An 18,076-nucleotide genomic window follows, 5' to 3' on the forward strand; every position below is an offset into this window, starting at 1 on the left:
AAAAAGTAGGAGAAATGTGTGAGGACAAAGTAGCCTGGAGGCTGTTCTGTTATGGACGTTCCCTGGAGAGCGCAAGGCGTCGGAGAATGACAGACAATGATAATTGTTTTATTCTTTTACCGTATCATCCGCACATTACTTGTCCACATAAAAATGTGGTGCTCCGTTTTACGATATGAATTATTTGTTTGCTTTCTCTCATCAGTTATATACATTTAGTAGGATTCCTTAGGGTTCCCTGCATGTGTAATGTTTTTTATTTTAGTGTGGTGTAGTTGTGAGGATGCAGAATTTATTTAAACAAAAAAAAAAACTGATACTGTGATGTGTAGGCCTACTGGTTAGGTTAGATGGGCTGGTTATGTGGAAAGAATATGTAACGAGATGAAGTGCTCTGCAAATCTAACATGAATGAAGTCCCTCAGGCACACCAAGGAAAACGTGAGGGTAAGGAATTTGGAGGATTAAATCTGAATACTTCAGAAACCCCCTGCAGCTAGGAATGCAGCCGCCAAGTGAACGAGGTTGACCTATGCAATGATGGGACACTGCCTTTCAAAATTATTTACCGCGTGGTCCGTAGATTGTGTTCCACTTGCATCTAAGCTACTGTAGCATATTCCCGAATGTTTTAGGAACGGCACAGTCAGCGTTACCACTATCGATCCTGCATAAATTCTGTTCTTCCCATAACCCTTGTCATGCTTTGTGGTGGTGGTTTTTGTTTTTCCAGTGACTGCATACTTGATCACTAAATTCATGGGGCAGCCAGCATGTCTGCACTGCTCACTGTGATATCCTTGTAACACACGAAGATACCACAGGTGAGTCAGGGAACGCAATGTGCTAACCAAGATCTAAAGACTAACTGTATGTACGGTACCGTATATACTGTTCATCCTCAACAATACTGATGGATATTATTGACATAATGCCGCCAAAATATCTTCGCTCGTGAGTCTGAAATGTCTTCATTTGACGAAAGACACACGAGCCTGTTAGAGGGCGCAATGTATGTACCATCCATATTATGTGTTGTTGTTCCTTATCCAGTTTACTAGACCTGTACAACATCCTAACCATCCACGCCATCCTGTACAGTGACCCCCTACCCACGTCCACCATCAGTGTGCCAAACTTCTGGGAGCGGTACTCATATAAAGTTGGTCCCTTCACCATGCACCTCGACGACATGGAGCACGGCGTTCTTAGGGGTGAGTCTTTTTGCCTTTTCTTATTTACTTTTTTTTTTTCCTGATTCGTAACTGCAGAGTATATGAGTGACCCGTGCTTAGCTTCTTGATCCTGTTCTTGTCCCTTCGATCTGCACGTCGACGACATGGAGCACGGCGTTCTTAGGGGCCTCTTCTATATTAATTTTCTCTTTCTACCTGCGTCGTAACCGCTGGGTATGAGTGTATGGGATGCGTTTAGTTTCTTCTTCTTCATTTATTCTTGCCCCTTCACTGCATCTCGACGAAGTGAAGAAAGACGTTTTAAAGGGCATGAGTCTATTTCAAGTGCCTTTGAGAATCCATATCACCTCACTTCAGCGATATTCTATGCACATTGCACCTCACGACCTCGTGTATGTTATTGATGTAAACTATGTTTATCAGAACGATATAGATAATATGCAAAAGAATATTAGGGTATAGTATGCAAAATAAATCCATAAAGAATTGCTACGAAGTCTTGTATGCCACCTTGAACTACAGCCCTTAGTCTCTTGACGCACACATGGCCCAGTACGCCAGACTCCCACACGACCCGCTATGCCAGACTCCCACACGACCCGCTACGCTAGACCCCCTCATGGCCCACTACGCCAGACTCCCACATGGCCCACTACACCAGACTCCCACATGGCCCACTACACCAGACTCCCACATGGCCCACTACACCAGACTTCCACATGACACGCTATGCTAGACTTCCACTTGGCCCACTCCACCAGACTCCCACACGACCCGCTACGCCAGACTCCCACACGACCCGCTACGCCAGACTCCCACATGGCCCACTACGCCACACTCCCACAAGGCCCACTACGCCACACTCCCACAAGGCCCACTACACCACACTCCCACAAGGCCCACTACGCCACACTCCCACATGGCCCACTACGCCACACTCCCACATGGCCTACTACACCACACTCCCACATGGCCCACTACACCACACTCCCACATGGTCTACTAAGCCAGACTCCCACATGGCCCACTACACCACACTCCCACATGGCCCACTACACCACACTCCCACATGGCCCACTACACCACACTCTCACATGACCCACTACACCACACTCTCACATGGCCCACTACACCACACTCCCACATGGCCTATCAAGCCAGACTCTCACATAACCCACACATACCAAGCCAACTTTTTTTTCTTTTTTACAGATCATTGTGTCTGGTAGATTTTTTTTTTTTTTTATGCGAGGAAGAAGGAACCAAAGGCAATGAGCCCGCAATAACAGTTCCCTCCAAGAGAAAAACAAAATACAATAGAGAGCCAAATTCAAGATCCGATCATTTCGAGATGCCTGGACACACTGCGTTTGAAAGACTAGAGATCATAGGCAGCAGGAAATACAGACAGAGGGAGACAGTTCCAGAGTTGACCTGTTGCATAAATGAAGGACTGAGAGTAACGGTTAACTCTTGCATTAAAGAGTTGGACAGAAAAGGGAAGAGAGTTTGCTGCTAGACGGGTGCTACGCGCCCGTCGTAGAGGTGAGGAATGCATGCAGACAGTTCAGGGGAGCAGTGACCATTAAAGTAGCGATAGAAAAGAGATAAAGATGCAACAGTGTGACGAAGAGACAGAGGTTGAAGGGAGTCAGTAAGAGGAGGAGAGTTAATGAGACGAAAAGCCTTTGACTCCACCCTATTGAGAAGAGCTGTATGTGGGGAGCCTCCCTACACATGAGAGTTTTTACTCCACACAGGGGAAGATAAAACCCCTGTATAGAGTCAACAATTGCGTAGGGGTAAAGAAAGAACGGAGTTGGCTTAGGACACCTAATCTCTTGGAAGCAGATTTTACAAGATATGTAATATAATCTTTCCAAGATAAGTCCCGAGTAAATGAAACCCCAAGCATGTTCAAGGATGATGCAGGATTAAGCTGAATATTATTAAACATTAGTGGGTATACCTGTGGAAGATTTTGTCGGGTTGATAGGTGTAAGAACTGAGTCTTAGATGCATTAAAAACAATCAGATTATTTTTACCCCAGTCAGAGATATGAGCCAAGTCAGACATTAGGTGTGCCATAGCCTCATCCCTTGTTTGTTGAAGCAACTGCTGGGATGGGCGTTGCGGGAGCCGAATGGAAAGGTGAAGGGTGGAGTCATCAGTGTATGAGTGGATAGGGTTAGATGTACAGCTTAGAAGGTCATTGATGAATAAAAGGAAGAGAGTTGGTGATAGGACAGAGCCCTGAGGAACACCACTGTTGATAGATCTAGGAGAAGAACGATGATCGTCTACAACAGTGGCTATAGAACGACCAGAAAGGAAACTAGAGATGAAGGCACAGATAGAAGGATAGAAACCGTAAGAGGGTAGTTTGGAAATTAAAGATTTATGCCAAATTCGATCGAAAGCCTTAGAGATGTCAAGTGCAATGGCAAAGCTTTCGCCAAAGTCCCGAAAGGAGGATGACCAGGAGTCTGAAAGGTAGGTAAGAAGATCGCCAGCGGAGCGTCCCTGACGGAACCCGTACTGACGATCAGAAAGAAGGTTGTGATGGAAAGATGTCTTAATTTTTTTCTATTGAGAATTGACTTGAAAACTTTTGAAATACAGGACGTTAAAGCAATTGGACGATAGTTGGAGGGTTGGGAGTGGTCACCCTTCTTTGGGACTGGCTGAATGAAAGCAGACTTCCAGCAAGAAGGAAAGGTACAAATTGACAGACAAAGACGAAAGAGTTTGCCTAGGCAGGGTGTAAGCACAGAAGCACAGTTCTTGAGAACAACAGGAGGGACTCCATCAGGCCCATATGCCTTGTTAGTATTGAGGCCAGTGATGGCAGAAAATACATCAGCTGAAGAAATTTTAATGTCAGCCATGAGGAAATCAGAGGGAGGAAGTGATGAAGGAACAGAACCGGAATCGTCTAAGGTGGAATTGGAGGAGAAAGTCTCTGCGAAGAGATCTGCTTTATCAGTAGAAGAAATAGCTACAGAACCATCAGAGTAGAAAAGAGGAGGGAAGGATGATGAGGTAAAGTTGTTAGAAAGGTTTTTGGCAAGGTGCCAGAAGGAACGGGAAGAATTCGAGTTGGAGAGTTGAGAGCATTTAGTACGGATGAAATTATTTTTAGCAGAGCGATGAACAGACTTAGCACGATTCCGGGCAGAAATGTAAAGATGATGTGATTCAGGGGTGGGTTGGCTCCGGTACCTTTTGTAGGCCCTCTCCTTGTTGAGGACAGCATTAGAACAAGCGTGATTAAACCAAGGCTTTCTTGCGTTAGACAAAGGATACGAGAAGGGAATGTATGCTTCCATGCCCGAGAGAATAACCTCCGTAATGTGCAAGGCACACCCAGATGGCTCCCGGCCATGGAAGCAATAATCATTCCAGGAAAAATCAAAGAAGTACTGCCTGAGGACAGTACTAAACCAACCTCCCATATACTAAGCCAGACTCGTACATGCTAAACCCAACTTTGCATACAGGTAATCGTGCCTGTCATATTCTAAACCTGGACCGGGATGCACGGACGCACTTACAGGTTCTGATTTGCAGGAAGGAGGAGAAGAATGTCGAATCTTCCTCTGTCTCCTGTTCTAACTCCTTATATAAATCTTCGCTACGGAACGAAAAGTTCTGCAGGTTATGACTGTTTTCTGCAGGAAGATCAGGGAAAGGAGTGCAAAAATTTCCCTCGTCTATTGGATTTAGAGAAAGCGTATGATAGAATTGATAGGGAGAATTTGTGGACTGTTTTAAGATTGTATGGACTTGATGGTAGGTTACTAAAAGGGGTGAAAAGTTTTTATGTAAATAGTAGACCGTGTGTAAGAGTGGGAAATGCTGTGAGTGATTGGTTTCCCGTGAGAGTGGGGCTGCGACAGGGATGTGTGATGTCGCCTTGGTTGTTTAATATTTACATGGATGGTGTTGTAAGGGAGGTGAATGCAAGAGTTTTAGGTGGTCTGAGTCTGGTAAATGTTGATGGAGGAGAGTGGAATCTGAAACAGCTGCTGTTTGCAGATGATACTGCACTGGTGACTGATTCAGAGGAGAGATTGAGACAGTTGGTAGAGGAGTTTGGAAGGGTGTGTGAAAGGAGGAAATTGAAAGTAAATGAGAGTAAGAGTAAAGTGATGAAGTGTACGAGGTTGATAGATGGTAGGGGGATGAATATAGTTTTGAATGGTGAGTTGCTTGAGGAGGTAGATTGTTTTAAATATCTAGGGTCACATGTTGCTGTGGATGGAAGAATAGATGCAGAAGTGAAGTTTAGAATAAATGAAGTAGGAAAGGTGCTGGGAGGAATGAAAAAAGTGTTTAAATGTCGTTCGCTTAGAATGGATGTAAAGAGAAGGCTGTATGAGGGTGTTGTGGTACCGACTGCGTTATATGGGGCTGAAACATGGAATATGGGTGTAGCAGAGAGGAAAAGTTTGAATGTAATGGAGATGAGATGTCTGAGGAGTATGTGTGGAGTGACGCGTATGGATCGAGTGCGAAATGATGAAGTGCGAAGGAGAACTGGAGTTGTTCGGGAGATGGCTGGTAGAGTTGAACAGAGGGTGTTGCAATGGTTTGGGCATATGGAGAGAATGGATAATGAGCGATTGGTGAAAAAGATAACTAGATCTGATGTGAGAGGTGTAAGACTGAGAGGAAGACCACGAATAGGATGGATGGACAGTGTGAAGAGAGCGCTGGATGCGAGAGGGATGTCTGTTGAGCAAGGAAGAGTGGCTGTGCGTGACAGAAATAAATGGAGAGAAATTGTGAATGAATAAGTGATGACGCAGCCCTGAGGGGATATTCTCCCGCATTTGGTCTGATCAGCTAGTCAGGTCAGGTGCGGGTAAGGGGATGGGTCTGTTATGATGTGGCAGGGGTAAACCAGTTCTGCTGTCTGGCCCTGCTGTGGATGTCACTGCTTGCATTGCGCAGTTGACCCTTGTGCGGTGTGATGCGGTGAGGATCTGTCCCTTCTCCCCTTTGGGGCTAAGATGCGAATGAATGTGTTTGAATGGATGAGTAAATGGAGAGTGAGTCGTCCTGTCTCGGCTACCTCCCTTTCCTTGGGGGAAGCAGCCTAGGTATATAGATAGATAGATAGATAGATTCCTTCGTTTAAAAGCATATCTAAATTACAAGGACTCGATAGTAAATGTGTTTGAGAATCCAGTCCCAAACTTTTCAGGTAATCACGCCACCTAAATAGTGACCCAAACTCTTCCCTTGTCTAGTTCTTCCCTTTAAAACATAGCTAAGTTACTACAAGGAGTTAGTCATTAATATTTTGAGAATCGAACCCCAAATTTCACGCTTAGGTAATCCTGCCTACCAAATACTAACCCAAATATTAACCCCGCCTCCTTCTATGCTATCCATGTCTTATTCTAGTAGTTTAGTTACTCTTGTAGGAGCGGCCTAGCATGGACCAACTGCCTTACTGCAGTCATCCTTATGTTCTAAATGTCTTGTGCAGGTAACCGCGCCCACCCAACCTCCGGGAAGGTGATGTTCGGCCGCCAGGACCCCCGCACTGTCCTCTCTCTCACCCCAGACAGGCGCATCCACGGAGCCCTCAACTGCGGCGCCATGGTGGGTTTGTCACTAGGTTTATTGGTCTGGTTAAATATTCTGGGCGGGATTTTGGCAGGTTATTGTTGTTTTTGTGCGTGCGGGCGTGTTTTTGTTTGTTTATCTGCTGTGGGGACGATAGAAATGTTATTGTGTTGTGTACGTGCCCTTATGTAATTGTCAGGTTTTGTATTTGTGAAAACACTTTTGGGTTTGTAAGCGTAGTTTTTTGTTTATGGCCGTAGTTTTCTTTGTTTGTGGGAGTAGTTTTTGTGTCTGTGGGCGTAGTTTTTTTTTCTGTGGGCGTACTGTAGTTTGTTTGTGGGCGTGTTTTTTGTCTGGGCCTAGCTTTGTGTGTTTGTGGGGGTAGTTTAGTGTGTTTGTGGGCGTAGTTTAGTGCGTTTGTGAACGTGGTTTAATGTTTCGTGGGCGTAGTCTTGTGTGTTTGTCGGCGTATTTGTGTTTGTGGACATGTTCGTGTTTGTGGACGTGCTTTTGAGATATAATTAACGTATGTTTGTGTGTTTGAACGTGTTTTATGGGGAATAAATGTTGCTGTGTGTTTTGTCAGTGTTTTGCGCTAATAAAATTATTTTTATTGTGAATGTGTTGGTGTATTTTGAGGACTTAAAAGAGTTTGTGAACGTTGCCGGGTGTTTTAGGGACTGTGGACGTGTTTCACGAGGTTGTAGATGTGTTGTTATTTATTTGTTAACGTGTTTTTGTGTTCATTTGTGCAGGGAGCGTGTTACTGTATGTTTGAGGGAATGTGCGGAGTTGTTAATGTAGACGTGTTCGTTTATATTTGTGGAGTGCTTCTGTAGGTTCGTAGACGTGATTTGGTGTGCTATGGATGCATTTCCGATTTTGTTTTTTGTTTTTGGTGTTTGTGGTTTTTAAGTAATGGTTGTCTTGTGGTTATGCGTGCAGGCTGAGTTGTGTGCTTGCGTTCCTCTCTGTTTGGCTTGAGTGTAATATCTATGTGAGCACAGTTGTTATGATTTTGTTTTTTCGAGTATTTTTGTGTTGTATTTTCTTCTTGTGTTTATCTGGAAGTCCATATGTGTGTTGTGTGTATTTCCTTCATGTGTGTGTGTGTGTGTGTGTGTGTTTGTGTGTACGAGCTTCTGTAGAAGGCACTTCCATCCCCCCATACACATTCTCAAGTGGAGCAATCAGAGATTGATTTAGATGGGCAGGCAGATGTCACAGCCAAATAATTAATTATCCGTTACTAGGTGTTGTCCGGTTACTATACTACTGTTAATATTTTGTTTACCCATGGAGTGTCTCAAACACCTATGAGTGATTTAGTAGTCATGTGTATCACTCCTCAGTACCGGTTTTGCTTGCTTTTATAATCAGATTCAAAGCCTACCCCCCCCCTCCGCAAAGAAAGAAACAAATGCAACTAACGATTTAATCACCCTTATCAACATCTACATTAACTACGTTAAATCTTCGAACTGTATTTTACCTGATTTGTTTTTACAGTTTAAATTTCATATTTCTGCCTGTCGTGTGTAATAAGACATGTCCTGCTTTAATTTGCACACGAATGAATCTTTCCTTGTGTCGTTAGATGCCAGATATATGAGAGCAGTGCTTACGTACTGCCCCACTTGGTAGTCATGTTGACAGTTATTTTGATACAAACAACACCTAGACATCAACAATAATCGTGCGCTTCTTCCTCCAGAGCTGCCCTCCCTTACGGTCGTACGGCAGTGACAATATCGATAGTGAGCTGAGCACCGCCATCACTGAGTTCTGCAACAAGTCGGTCACCACCAACACGGACGGCAGCCTCGTCATCAACCAGATCTTCCAGTGGTTCAGGGTCGATTTTGGCGCCACGGAACCTGACGCCCTTAGGTCTGTCTTGCTCCTTGTGCTGTTTCTCTTACCTGTGGTTATTCTAGATGGTATAAGAGGCCTTGTTGCACCTCTTCACCAGAGATTTATCCTTCACAAAGCATCTTACTGCTATTGATACGAACTGTGTCGCTAATAACACGATAAAAAGACCAGACAAGAGAATAGTAAAGTGTAACATAAAAAAATCCTTAAGGTACAAATTCTACGAAGCTTCTTAAATCAACCTTAATATGGCCCATAGCTTCATGTTAGAATAATTTTATTGCTGTTAGGTCTTGAGTCGCCAGGGGAGTACTGTCATTTTATTGAAGACCATTGATCCTTGTGGAGGTTGTATAGCTGTTAGTTAGTCGTGTAGGCAATATGTTGGCTGTAATGTGTTGGCAATATGTGTGGGCAGTATGTGCTGGCAGTATAGCTTTTTTGAGCATATCCATTTCTAAAGTCGGCTTTCTCTTGCATAGGTGACAGATATTTTGTTAGATGTCGTTAATTGTTAGAATTCGGTCATTTCTGTGTAGACATTCTTGAACCGCTTTGGTAACAAGGAATTAACCTCCTCAAACGATGTTATATATGTTTTAGTCTTGCCTATACCCTGGAACAAAATTTAATTGTACCCATGTACTGAACTTGTCTGTAATGTCAATAACACAAGTTTGGGACTCACCTGGACCCTCTTGAAGGTACGAGTATGACCCAAAGTGCGACTGCTTTTTATCTTCATAGTAACCCAGTTCATTATATGGGTGTAATTTCCGTACATCTGAACAAACTCGGTGCTCTGTGGATTGTAGAATGAAGAGCCGTATCATGGGTGACGTAGGAGGCTCTGTGGCACCGTTTTTTTTAGCATTTTGTTTTACATCTTACACCTTAACATTCATTTGTGTGTTATTGTCTACATAATTTTCATCAATAACAACCAAGCTGATGCCGAGGTGTAATGTACGGAATAAATTGCTAAGGAGTAAGTATTAGGAAATATCTAGAGCCGCTCAGTGCCGCATTCTCTTAGGTTAAATAGGCTTCTTGGTACGCGTTGCTTACTGGTTGTTTCTGTAAATGGTGTCGGGTTTTTTCACGGAGGTTATTATGTCAAGGAATAGGAGTGTGCCTCATTTAACCGGGAAAACTTTGGATTGCATCTCACTGTCTTTTTTTTCTTCCTCTTTTTTTGGATCCCACCTTACTTAATATTGGGGTGGAAAAGGTGTGGATGATGATGAAAATAAGAAAAAAAAAATACATGTAATATTACAGTAAAAGGGACGCAGAGTGCAAAATGAATAACTTAGAGATGCTAGAAAGGTCTTAAGCAAATGAACACACGACTGTAGAATACGCTTAACAAACATAGTCCTTCTTTCACTGGTGGTGCAGGTGGCTGGCGGAGTGTGTGGAGGATGTCAGCACCCAGCAGGCCCTCCGTCAGGCGGCTCTCGGCACACGCGGCTTCTCCTACGACTACGACTGGACCCTCAACGCCGTGAGTAACGCATCAGCATCCACCTCCATAGCCACCACATCTGTTTACATCATGATTCTTGTGGCGTGGTTATTCAGTCTTGGCCTGTGAAGATAACGTGGACTCACCCTGCTTTTCAAAGTTGTACTTCTCTTGCGGTTATCCTTTTTCTTCCCTGTGACTCTGTACTAGGTTTAATCTGTACCTTATAACATAAATTTCCTTTTCTTCATACCACTACGACAAGACCCTCAACGGCGTGAGTACACATTTCATCCCCCACCGTATTCACCATACTTTCCTCCTTGGTCAGCTTCCTTGTATATCTGTTATCCTGTCAAGTGTGGATGTACTTTCGTCTTCCCAATTTCTGCAAAGTTTTGTTTTCCAGCTCCTGTCTTCTTGTTACTCTTAACCTATGGGTAGTAATATGCGAAACATTTAAAATCATAACTTATATCATACAGCTATTACTTCAACATAACCATTTTGTTCTGGCTATAACCTGTCACGGATAACACTGTGGCTGAAAATGAACAACTCTGTACAATCCAGGCATTCTCCTACTCTGAATTACCCAAGTGCAGTAAATCCAGTGCAGTGTAAGGTTTGATCGTTTCACTGCGAGGACTTCTTAATTTATTCTTGCTGCTTCCGGTGCTTTTATTCAGCTTGCACAGTTCGAATTCGAAGATCTATGCAAAGGCGTCAGACACCAGTTTAATACGAAATGTCTTTATTAAGCTCAATAAAATATTCGAAGTAGCAAGAATAGAGTAAATATAATCATAGACACCAGACTGAAGAGATTAATTTGCAGCTCGACCCCCCTCCCTTCTCACTCCAACCATATGCACATATTTGATACTTTTTCCTTCTCTCCAGCTTTTTCTTTTCTATTCTTAATGTCCATTTCTCATCCCTTCACTTTCCTCATATATCATCCCAGTCATCCATTTATACAGTATTTTGTTTCCCGATTCCCTTCTGCATGGTTTGTTTTATCATTGAATGCCAAACCATATATTTATTTTTTTTTTTGCATGGTTTTATATTTTTTCACCCACCTTCACTATATATATATATATATATATATATATATATATATATATATATATATATATATATATATATATATATATATATATATATACAGGTATATGCATATAAGGAGTAGCTTATAACATTGCACGTCAGACCTGTTTTGTAATGTATGTTATTTATGTATATATGCATGTGCCTGATATTTATTGTACTATATTGTAAATAGGAAAAGCTGCCTTTGTCTTTCATGTGCCTAAATTATACTGATTGTGCCAGTTTACCTAAGATAATTGTTTAGCAGGTTTCCTTCTAAAGTGAACTACTTAAAGTACGCTCATACACGGTAACTTTTTGACACCAGAGCTTGGGTTAGTTGTTGCCGCTATATTTTGCTGACTCAGTTTCTGTGATCTTGCTGCCAGGTGATGATTTGTGTGCTTTATTTATTTATTTATTTATTCATTCATTTTTAGTTTACATATTACTGTTTCAAAGCTTTCTCATCCTATGTAGTGGCGTCGAGTATCAACACGCTGCTTGATACAGACTTCACCGGATACCCTCCTGTTCCCAGTAATCGCCCACCCCACACAGACAAATATATATAAAAGTAAATAATATAAATGAAGAATAATTACTTCACAGTCTTGATGTTCGTTAATCTTAAGGAACATTTTTAATCTCCACATGCACTCACTTCTGTCTATCAATCTGTATCCAGGCTCCATAATCCTGTAAGGGGTGGCCGTTTGACTTTGAGTTACAGTAGGTGTTTTACGGGGAGGGGCACTAACCCTCCGCCAACCCACGTGTTGACTTCGGAAACACGTATGGATTGGTTGTATGGTTACTACCCAGCATTTTAGATGGTTTCCTTGCTAACAGGAAACCCTTAGGCTTGTCACTTAATGTAAAGCCATCTGGAAAGGAAAGAAGAGTAATAAGCAGTGACATGAAAGATGGGAGAAATAGGAAGAGAGGAGAGAAGACGCAGAAAAAGAATGATCAAAGTGAAGGAAGAAGAAGGCAGCACTACATGAGCGGAAGGTGGGCCTTCCACCATCTAATATTCACCTTGATTAAGTAATATAGTGTGTCAATAATAGGTCTGAACTATTTTTATACTTTACCTTCCATACTGATTAAAATATGAAACAAATTATATGAAACCAATAGAACGAGGAAAGTTTATTAATCACTTTGCATCATCAGACTGGTTGGTTAGGCACTGACTTGACTGATGTAATTTTTGCTTTGACACAGATGAAAATGAACCTGTGATGCTTTTCTTTAAGTGACCGTTCGCTTTCACGGTACCCTTACATCAATCTGCCATACCGACTTAGTGGAATAATCTGTTTCGGTAGCTCTAATATTCTTGCGGGGGGAAAAAAAATCGGCCCTTGGTGTATCTTTTCGTATCCACACACACACACACACACACACACACACACACACACACACACACACACACACACACACACACACACACACACACACACACACACACACACACACACACACACACACACACACACACACACACACACACACACACACACACACACTCTCTCTCTCTCTCGTTTTGATACAGATAATACACACAAGACCAAGATTATTAACATTCATGAACAGCTTACTCGGATTAGGGATTGAATAGTGATGGTTGATGTTGACAAAAGCACACGACGACATAATATTCGTCTGTACGTTCAGCTGACGAGAGGCACATGCGAGTATATTGAAGCTAGTAAACAAAATGAATAGTTGTTCCTTACCTTCCATATACAGCAGTTGTGCTTTTGTATCCTAATTAATTGTACTTTTATATCCTAATTAGTATGGAGATTATTTGAAGGAAATATTTCAGATCTTAAAGACATCAGGAGAATATCCCAAAGCTTTAACTCCATGGCCTTTCTCCCTCACAAAGAAAACTTGACACAGACCAAAATCAACATTGGTTCATCTCGAGTGTATGTAATCCAGTGTGTCTGAAGAACTGAGCTTAACCGGCGGAGGGAAGGCTGAGTGATAGTGTTCGAATTTATTTGTTGGTTACAGTTATTTAATCGTCTTTGTTAATACACTGAGTCACTGATATATTGAATCATCCGCGACACGATTTACGTTAGTTAATCTCGTCACCCCGAGGACAGTTTCTATTCTTGCTCTCACCAGACGATTTCGTTTAGCTTAGGATATATTTTTCGTACAGTTACAGCCTTCATGATTTCTACCCAAGCAGGCGGCGCACCCAAACTTACTGAAATCGTGTGTCAGCAACAAGTTAATGTCATTTGGCTGTAGAGGTTAAGACATTGCATATGGCCTGTTTAGTTTATAGACAGTCCTCTTCAAACATAACTGGGAAGATGGATGATGCTCTTGATTGCTTATGAAAGATTACGCCACCCAGTCATATCCAGCACTTAGCAGTACCCCCATACACTTTTACTGCCTCAAGTGTTATCAGAATATCCCATTTACCATCACAACGCCTGCCACTACTTCAGAAATCTCGCGCCAAAGAAATTTATCCAAATGGGGTAAATCTTTGGCACGTAAGGGGTTAAAAGTACTTCCATCTCATGCCAGGGCCTTGTATAGTATATATATATCCTGGGCCCCGGCACTGCACCCCTTCCCCTCCCCCGCACTCCCCTTTCGTGGCTCCCCGTGTGTATTTGGAAATGTGCATGTTGTATTTAGCCAGTTGAACTACCCTCATCTTTCTCTCTCCTGTCCTCTCTCTGGGTGTATTTGGTTCTTTAGGGGCTCATGTGTAAGAGTAGTTTGTAATTATTGTCGTTAACACTAGATCGTGGGCTTATCCTAACTTTGCACGTTCAGTAACAACTTCACCAAACCAGAAAATTTAAATACTGCGCCATATTATTTGCTATTAACATAAACCAGGAGGTGAGCCACTTAACAGGCCTTGTTTAAATGCCGTATGCGTGCTGGGAGTGGCCTCATCTGAAAATGATTGGGCGTTACCCACAGTGGTCAGTGTGTGGGGAAGTATACTGTAACTTACGAGAGTTTGTGATCATCAGATAATTATAATTTTTGGGCATGAGTGCTTTTCTAGACTTCAGAAATTTGTGGTGTGGGACTGCGCAGAATGTGCTAACGTAATTAACCTGTCCTTGCTATTATTAACACTGTGTTGGAATATACCCATAACTGTCATTAACACTGACTGAAACCGTGTATTGTAAGAAGCAATTGTAGCTTAAAATCTTGTTGATTAATAATGTCTGGAACTTCTTTGTAGCTGCTAAATTGGTGTTTCATTGTAACAGTATACGTTTATACACATTTTGGATTATGACTTTGCAAAACTAAAAGTGCTATGGATTTGTGCTTCTGTAAGATGAAGGGTTGTTCTAAAACCTTTCTTCATTTTTCGTGTGAATATTTGGTCTACAAATTTCTTTTCCACTGTTCTCTGCATTTCATGGTCTTTGAAGAGTGTTAGTCGTAACTTCTTTGTTCTGTTATAATGTTTAAACTGTTAACATACTGTAAGTTTTTAGTCTGAAATATTGTTTAAATCGCATAAGTCCATTGTCCTGTTGGAGATCCAGAACTCGAGACAGCAATACATTTTCGAGTTATTTGAAATAATCAAATTTTCAATAACGTATTTTCCTTAGCAAAGTTATTTTCCCTTGCAGGCATAAGGTATGAAGTTCAGTGGTCATCCCTTCGCCATGAGTCATTTGTAGTGGAGATAATGATTTATGAATGTGTTAAGCTGGACATTTTTATTTTTTTTTTTAGTCGTGATTGAGAAACCTTTAATGTGTTAGTACAAGAAATACAAGACTACTTTTTTCTTTAATTTTAGTTTTTAATTTTGTAGTTTGTATTTTTACTGAATCAAAACGGATGTTTAGTTTTAAACACTGTAATATAGATAGTTGCTACTTGTCTTAATAGGCTTGGATAACAATCCTACAGCTGTTTCTGCCAAAGGATTAAAAGTCTATTGGTCGCCCATTGTTTTATATAGACTGTGTCGAGCATTCTGGATTAACACTTGAAGCTACGTCAAAGGAAAGGTTAGTCTGTAAATACTCTCTGTGTTGTCCTTGTTCCACGCCATGCTGTGCCTGCCATGATGTTGCTGACTGAGGAAATGTATTGTTTTCAACTATATCCGTCTCACTTGTTGAACTGTCAATAAAACTGTACTTATGTGTTTGTGTTTTTGTGTATTGTCTGTAAATGTGATAGTGTGTGATGTTGTTATGCCGTACAGCAGTGGTCCCCCACCTGTAGTCCACGGGTACCATGGCACCCTCGGAAACTTATGATGTATTTGTCATTATTTCTCGTATATATATATATATATATATATATATATATATATATATATATATATATATATATATATATATATATATATATATATATATATATATATATATATATATATATATATATATATATATATATATATATATATATATATATACACGTATGTGCGTGTGTGTGATTTTGATTTTTTTCTGGCGCCCGCCACCGTATTAGCAATCGGTAAATGTGGCCCAAAGGCTACATAAGGTTGAGGACCACTGCTGTGCAGTAAACAATATTGTGTTTGTGAATCTGTGATGCTTTTATGCTGTATATATTACATTGTTTAAGGGACTTCAACTGTGCATTTGAAGACCTAAGAAAATGCAATACCTACTCCCTCCCCCCTCCTGATTGGGGATAGACTTCCTGTTTGTTCTTAAAACCGAACATAACTCCTCAGTCTCTTTACATGTGGATATGTGTAAATGCATTTGACTCAGCCCACAAATGTGTTCGCACATTTTCATCCTAATACGCACGGTGCACGTTCTTGTAGGCGTGCGTGCACATGTGCATGCCCGTCCCCGCCCGTACGGGTGCTTTATCTCCAGACTGCATCATACTCGTACACATTGCGCTGTCGTGGTGACAGTTCCTCGGCATCACTGTTTTATTGCATACGCTCATATTTGTATATACTGTAAGGTGGTCCATGTATGGCCTAATGCTTCTCTGTCACTCTATGACGAGTTATTTTGTGTTGTGGGAACGGCTCTGTCAGCATTACTAGTGCCTTGCCTGCATCATTCATTTACTCGACTCCCACACTCGGGCCCCCATCAGCGACTTAGCCGTCCCTACAACACGCAAGATACCCTTAGGAGTGTTTCTAGTGGAGCGCTATTTATGGACCACCCCGTAGAACCGTAAGGCAGGCTCGTCACGGTAACCTTTACAACGACATCAACGGAGAGTGGACAAGCGGAAATCCTGCCACCTCTTCACTGCCGCAGCACTGCCTGTATTGGACCTGACTGTATGTGTTCCAGAAGTGGGGAAGTAGATCAAGTATATAAAGAATATGATTTTCGTTCGATTTTGACTAGGTACTCCATTCAGAGTTCCAGCACTGTATACACGCGCGCGTGCGCATACACACACACACACACACACACACACACACACACACACACACACACACACACACACACTTTCAAATAAGAGGAAGTTTGATGTAATATAAAGGTTTAATCAGTTGTTATGCACAAACTAATTTGCTACTAAATATTCATTATGATATAAAAAGTTAGCTATAAATACGAGTACAGCCTTTAAGAGAGAGAATAATATACTAAAGAATGTTAAGGTATAATTAGGCAAAAGGAGTATATAATATTCAGGTGCTACGAACCTCCTATGCCCCCTTGAAGGAGGTCCTGAGTACTATGTGTGACTTTTCCATGGTGCTGGTCAGTGTAGCCTGGTTTTTAATGTGGTGTCGAGGGAAGTGTGGAAGGTGAGGTGTATGGGTGGGAGAATGAGGGAACTACAAGTGAATATATTGTTTTCGGTAGAGTTATAGGGAAAGGTAAAGTCTCGTCTCATTTTTATAAGTAACAAGCCTTCCAGAGTTAACTATAATATTTTTTTTTCACTTTCAGTTAAATGTAATAATGAAGTGTTTTGTAGCTGTGTGAAGGGAAATGAGACTTGAAGGCAGTTTGCTTGTAGCCACCTCATCTGGAATTAAGGCATCTGGTTGTATTCCTAGGGAGAAGAGTGAAGAAAACGTACAGCACATAAAAGCAATCTTATAGGCAATTTAAGCGTAGTATTTGTATATACGTTCACTGGTGGCAACCTTGGGAGAAATGTAAGCTAACCCTTTCAAGGTAGGAACCGCTCAAATATTCTATTCCCGCTCAACGTCGGGCGGTTATATTCAGCTGGACTGGAGTGAAAGATGACCCGGATCGATCTGAGGCAGTCCACCTCCCCGAGGTGGACTGAGCTGGGCGATCCTAGATTGTGACGTCACACCAAAACAAATATAGCGTCAGCTCCTACAATGCAAGTGCCGTATTTACTTTCTTTTTTTAATAATATGCTGACAAAATGCTACTGCCAGTTACTAAGGTGGGTATGAGGGGCTCAACCGTGTCTGGTTTCATCAGCAATGGGACCGTATTGCTGAAAATAAGAGCTAACCAAATCATCCATGTGAACTTTCAACCGCTGTCGTTTTGTTTACAATCAGCTGGACACTATAATAAATTCCTGCTGAGATAATATAGTTTGGTCATGCAGTAGATATAACGTAAAAAGCACAGGTGAAGACCTAACTGTAAGAGTGTAAGGACATTGAGCAGAGGAACATCGTCTGCGGTTTGTTGTAAGGCATTCGGAAAGTGGTGATGAAGGGGAGACAGGTTACGTGGGGATTGGTAACACGTGCGCTGATCAATTCCCGAAATTCTTTTAAAAATGCAGAAAGAAAAAAAGAAGAGATGCACTAGCTGCGGCCACTGGGCATTCCTGAACGAGGATCTACTATGCAACGGCTGCAATGAAAACCAGGCAACAGAA

At 41.8% G+C, this 18,076-nt stretch overlaps 1 protein-coding gene across 1 annotated transcript in view; it reads left to right on the plus strand.

Annotated features, from left to right (window-relative positions):
* LOC145411575 (uncharacterized) overlaps positions 1–18,076 on the plus strand; it is an 89,863-nt gene that overhangs the window by 14,165 nt on the left and 57,622 nt on the right. Inside the window, exons 3-6 of the mRNA XM_080281584.1 lie at positions 1,062–1,214; positions 6,695–6,810; positions 8,489–8,664; positions 10,051–10,156. Coding sequence (XP_080137710.1) covers positions 1,062–1,214; positions 6,695–6,810; positions 8,489–8,664; positions 10,051–10,156 — 551 coding nt within the window. The remainder of the gene's footprint in view (positions 1–1,061; positions 1,215–6,694; positions 6,811–8,488; positions 8,665–10,050; positions 10,157–18,076) is intronic.

This window comes from Coenobita brevimanus, chromosome 90 (genome assembly GCF_032717465.1).
Source record: "Coenobita brevimanus isolate Jiangsu-jjx chromosome 90, ASM3271746v2, whole genome shotgun sequence".
NCBI lineage: Eukaryota > Metazoa > Arthropoda > Malacostraca > Decapoda > Coenobitidae > Coenobita > Coenobita brevimanus.